The sequence below is a fragment of the Zymoseptoria tritici genome, chromosome 14, assembly GCF_000219625.1.
Source record: "Zymoseptoria tritici IPO323 chromosome 14, whole genome shotgun sequence".
Classification (NCBI taxonomy): Eukaryota; Fungi; Ascomycota; class Dothideomycetes; order Mycosphaerellales; family Mycosphaerellaceae; genus Zymoseptoria; species Zymoseptoria tritici.
Window position 1 is genome coordinate 251,125 of NC_018205.1, and position 5,350 is coordinate 256,474.

General features: G+C 54.4%; 2 protein-coding genes across 2 annotated transcripts; one reads left to right on the forward strand and one right to left on the reverse strand.

Moving 5' to 3' along the window:
* Positions 1–247: 247 nt before the first annotated feature.
* Positions 248–2,645, forward strand: MYCGRDRAFT_111736 (uncharacterized protein; the record flags this gene model as incomplete). The annotated part of the gene is made up of 3 exons (XM_003847360.1): positions 248–1,642; positions 2,075–2,357; positions 2,496–2,645. 3 exons carry the CDS (start codon positions 516–518, stop codon positions 2,643–2,645), a joined length of 1,560 nt encoding a protein of 519 aa, XP_003847408.1.
* A 957-nt stretch (positions 2,646–3,602) lies between these two features.
* Positions 3,603–4,792, reverse strand: MYCGRDRAFT_97564 (uncharacterized protein; the record flags this gene model as incomplete). Its single annotated transcript, XM_003847439.1, has 2 exons — positions 3,603–4,514; positions 4,571–4,792. 2 exons carry the CDS (start codon positions 4,790–4,792, stop codon positions 3,603–3,605), a joined length of 1,134 nt encoding a protein of 377 aa, XP_003847487.1.
* Between the last annotated feature and the right edge of the window lie 558 nt (positions 4,793–5,350).

Sequence of the window (5,350 nt, forward strand, 5' to 3'; positions counted from 1 at the left end):
GGTCGATGCGACGTCGGGTATTCCGGCCAAAGATTCGTCAGACCGTCGGGGGAGTCGAAATTTTACTACTACAGCAAGGCTTTCTGCCTTCCGCCCCGGGATCTGGTGCATTCGGGGAAAGGAGGGCCAAGATATGGGAGATCGGAGGAGATGGGAGATTTGCTGGCGCGGCCAGTGGCGGCGGGCATGTCTTGTTGCTGCTTATTATTGGTGTGTGGCTACGAACGGTCTCACATGGAAAAAGGACCTTTTATTTCCGAGTCGTCGCAGATGTGGGAGATGGTGGCGGCGAGCAAGACTTACGATTCCGACATTGCTAAGAAAGGGAGGCTGAGACGGGAGGAAGGGGAAAATTGGGAGACAACCAAACCTCCTCGCTGTACGCCTACTCACCTCTCTCGCTGTTTCCCTCAAAGACTACCACGTGGACATTGATTTTCCTCGCGTCCGCCTTTCGTCAGGCTGCCAACGTCCACCAAAACAAGGCGCAAGACCCAACAGAAGAGGCGCAAACGATGCCAACCGACACCTCAACCCCAACGCTCACCCCAGCCCAACTGGAAGAACACCTCCACCTCCGAATCCAACGCCTGGAGGTAGAAGCCACCAGCTACCACGACATCCTCTGCGAGCGCGACGCCTCAATCCAAAGCCTGCAAGACCAGCTCCAACGCGTCCGGGACGAGAATGCCACGCTCCGCACCCGGAACGCGACGTTGTCGCGCGACATGCACGGGTTGTTGTCGTCGTCGTCGTCGTCATCGCAGGGATCGGCGGGCGAGGGTTCATCGCCGCTGCTAGCGCGACCGGACGCGGATGGTTCGTCGCGGAAATTGGCCGTGGCGGAGGAGATTATTTCCGAGTCGCAGCAGAAGTATGACGAGCTGCGGGCGAAATACGACGTCGCTTGCGAGGAGAGGCGACAGTCGAGAGAGCAGGCTTTGAAAATGCAACAGGAGATTCGAGACTTGAGGGAGCAGGTTTCCGCGATCCATAAGGAGAGAGATGCGCTGCGGACGAGTTATGACCTCGCCTCGGAGGGAAATGCGAGGCTGAAGGAGCACTTTCCCAAGTGTTCGGAGCGGAGCGAAGAGCAGGAAAAGGCTCTGTGGAAGTTGCGTGATGCGCTTGGAAAGAAGGAGAAGGAGATTGTGAAGCTGCAGTATGCGGTCGACCAACAGAAGGCGACACTTGGAACGAAGGAGAAGGAGATTGTGAAGCTGCAGGATGTGGTCGACCAACAGAAGGCGACACTTGGAACGAAGGGGAAGGAGATTGTGAAGCTGCAGGATGTAGCCGACCAACAGAAGACGACGCTTCGAACGAAGGGGAAGGAGATTGTGAAGCTGCAGGATGTGGCCGACCAACAGAAGACGACACTTGGAACGAAGGAGAATGAGATTGTGAAGCTGCAGGATGTGGTCGATCAACAGAAGGCGACACTTGGAACGAAGGAGAATGAGATTGTGAAGCTGCAGGATGTGGTCGATCAACAGAAGGCGACACTTGGAACGAAGGGGAAGGAGATTGTGAAGCTGCAGGATGTGGCCGACCAACAGAAGGCGAGGCTTGAGAAGCAGATCCAAAAGCTTGCTATCGCAGGCGATGAGCTAGGCAGAGCCAACTCCACGCTGCTTCAAAGGTGTGATATGTTGTCAGCCGACAATGCAAACCATGCTAAGATTGAGCATGCATTTGCTCGGGTCCAGGCGGAGCGGAAGCAGGAGTCGGAAATGGCCAAGAGCAATATCTCAAACTTGAGCAGTGAACGGGATGCACTGACGAGGCAGCTGAGGAGTGCCCGTCACGCCCTAGTCGAGTTAGAGAATCTAGCACAGCAGTTGGAGCAGGGCAAGCGGCGGAATTGATGTGTGTTGCTTGGAAGAGTGGAGTGCAACGATATTCTCTTGACAGACGGTCGAATGACAGGAGCTTTCGAAAATGCGTCCCTTGATGCAAGTCGCATAGTGGTGTTGTGTTGGGAAGTGAGACCGAAGTCGATGACAGCGTGCAAGTGACGATCCGGGTGGAGCGCCTGCTACAATGCCACAGACCTCTGACACGTCGATGCCAGCGATTGGTACCGACGATGTGTTGCCCTGTGTAGGGAGTCTCACTGGATACCAGACGAGTGGTGGTTTGAAGGCGAAGTGAATAGCCGACTCAGGGTGGTCATGGAGGTCCTGAAGGAAGTCAGCGACCTCCGAGGCGGCATGGTTAACAATTCTCCATCCATGTGTCGCATCCATCGAATCGTCCTTGCTGTTGCATGCCTTGGCCTCTTTCAGTCCAACATCCAGTATCTCCTCGACGGTCTGATTGCCCTGGCAATAGGTTGTTTGGTGAGCGGTGGAGCAGTAAGTAATTGAAGATGTTGTCAACCCTCATGGACGAAGGACGCTCCAGGCGTCATGCACCTGTGGCGGCGATTAGTGCGAGGGAGGGTAATCCTCGAGACTCTGCTGGGATGGCTAAGGGAGCTTCTGTTATGGTAGCTGGCTCAACGGCAACGACTGGAGCTGGAGCTTGAGCCGGAGGGCCTAGGAAGTCAACGTGCTCGAGGCCACAAGTGTACAATCCACCAGTGTGATGCAGAAAAAGCGGATCTGCAGCGTGATCGGTCGAAACGGTGGAGGAGGAAGTGAGGATTGGACGTGACGATCCCCGGAACGGCGATGCGGGCAGCAAAGTGGATGAGGTCAGTCGTAATCGTCGTGATGCCGGCTGGCGCTCGCTTCAAGCCGGCACCCATGTGCTCGAATGCGGCCTGAATGCTCGCGAGGATGATGCACAAGCGCGTCAAGCTCGCTGCGAGTGCCAGTTGATGCTAGCGAGGGGATCGCAGGTGGTTTATGCCGATGACTATGGTGGTAAGCGTGGTGACCGCGATCGAGAGCGACATAGCTAGCATAGTGTCGGTGCTGGTTAGCGGAGCAGGGCACTTGAAAGGCTCCGGCATGTGCGCTTGGCAGAACCTCTGGATGAGGCTCGAACATATGGTTGCGTCATATTAGGGATTCATATATGAGAGCCTGATATGACGCCGTTCTGTGAAATATGACGAGGGCACTAATGAGATGAAAATTCATTGATGACATCCCCGCGGCGAAGACGGGCGATGGCAGCTGTATAGCCCCACTTTCCCGGATTTAGCCCCAAGTTTAGACCCTTACTAGCGTAAATCTAGCGTTTAAACGCGCTGAAACGACGATATCGCGGCGAACGCGTCTATTCCTTAGATTAAAACAGTAGTTGTAGTGTCGTGAGATGAAGTGAAGTGCGGTGAGGTAAGGTTGAAGTTGAGCTTGGACGTCCCACGATACCGGAAGGCACTGACGGACGGTGGGGTTGGAAGGAAGACGGCCGTGTGAATGTCAAAGTAGAGGGAGGCGAAGAATGAACGCAGGAGGAGTGTGGTAAGAGGTTACGGTGATGAACAGAGTCCATATCATATATTCTATTTCATCATCGTCGTGCCGTTCCCAGTGCTGCCGTCGTAATCCTTTGTCAATCCCTCAATCATCATGCAAATCATCAATCGTCACTCGCTCGTAATGAATCCTCAATCATCATCAATCATCAAACGTAGATCTGCCAATCTTTCAATTCTCGTGAGCCCTCTGCTCGTCTCCACCTCTTACCGCAATCTCATCTTCGCCACTGTCCTCGATCATGAATTCATCCCAGAGTGCCTGTTCGTCAATGTTGTCCAAATCGGCGTCTGCAGGAGGCTCCCCGTTCTTCGTAATGTGACGCTGCTGGGTGCACAAGTCGGAGGGAGAGGTGAGAAAGTTGTCGTGCATGGCAGCGTCGAGCACATCGTTTGCCAGCTGGAGGGGTTCCACAATTTCTTCGCCCATAGTCCCGCTGGCGAATACGCTTCCTGCGGCTCGAAATCGACCATCAGTCTCTCGAGAGGTGGGCGGGTGAGACTGACAGTCAATGTTGTTCAAGTCGACTTGATCTGGAGAGCATACAATACAGGAACATGCAGAACGATAGCCGTGCTCGGAGAGACAACATCCACCGGAAGCATACAAATGCGCTAGGTCGCCGCCGGTGGAAGAAGTCTCGTCCCTGGGCTCTTCGTAGATCCGGGATACCTCGGACGAGTCAATGTGGTCAGGGCTGGATTTGATTTCCTTGTTCAGACGCGGTGAATCGAGAGCTGTCGCACAAATGTTGGGAGGTTCCGTATCGAAGCCGCGATCCATCGTGTCAAAGCCGGGATTGGAATCGAAGCCGGGATTGGAATCGAAGCCGGAGTTGAAACTGAACTGTGTGTTGGAATCGAAGCCGGAGTTGAAGCTGAACTGTGTGTTGGAATCGAAGTCTGATGTGCCAAAGTGTGGCATCGCGGGCCATCGTCCAAATATAGAAGCGTTGCGAATGTTGAGGTTCACAATCATCGTCTGTTCGGGTAGAGACAGGGGTGGGGGAGCTGGGAGCACCGAAAGCGCAGCGTAGACTTCCTCTGTCGAGAAATCCTTGACCGAGCGGGCGGCCTCATCGGACTACGAAATGTTAGTGATGACATAGTATTGTAGCAGACGAGCGAAAAAGGACTTACGCAGGACCTCACAGCTGCGATCATCGGCAATGCCACCATGTGGAAGAACGTTTCATCAGAACCGCGCGGGAGGCCATCAATCCCCTCCATCATTCTGCGCTGGTGACTGGCGCAAGCTACTTGTGATTTCAAGTCCTTGATTGCGCTGAACTCGGCCCAGCTCACCCCGTCCAGAGCCCCGAGGCCGCTTATCACCTCCCAGGCAACACGCCCAAGTGCCATCTCGGCCATCCCATGTCGAGACACCGAGCCACAACTGCATGGGCGGTAGGGAAACTTGACGGTAGTACTGCCACACGAGGAGAGATCGAAGCCCATGTTAGAACTGAGTGCTTTCGAGAAGTCCATCACTACTTGTAGCGAGTTCGATGGAGGCACCGTTGCGGGCCAAGAGTAAGCGGGAGCCTGGAAGACGTAATCCATTGGAGAAAAGGAATTTTGGACAGGCGGTGCCTTCAGATGTGAGCTCGTTAATCCAGCGACGTTTTCTGAAAGAGGTAGCTGGTTCGCCATCGCGTCAGAACGAGGAGAGGATGGAGGTACAGAAAGAAGCAATGCTGCTAGAGCGGCGGCGACAGGAACATATGTGTGTTGCCAGATTCTTTCACTGCCTCTGCGCAACTGCGCAACCTGCATATATCAGCGTGGTGGTGTGGATACTAATCCAGCCATTCCGGCCGCAGTGTCTCCTGCCGTGAACTTGGACCAATTAATGTTGTGCTGGCACTCCCGATGTGAGACATGCTACTCGCACCGTTCCCATAAAAAGCACACCTAGTG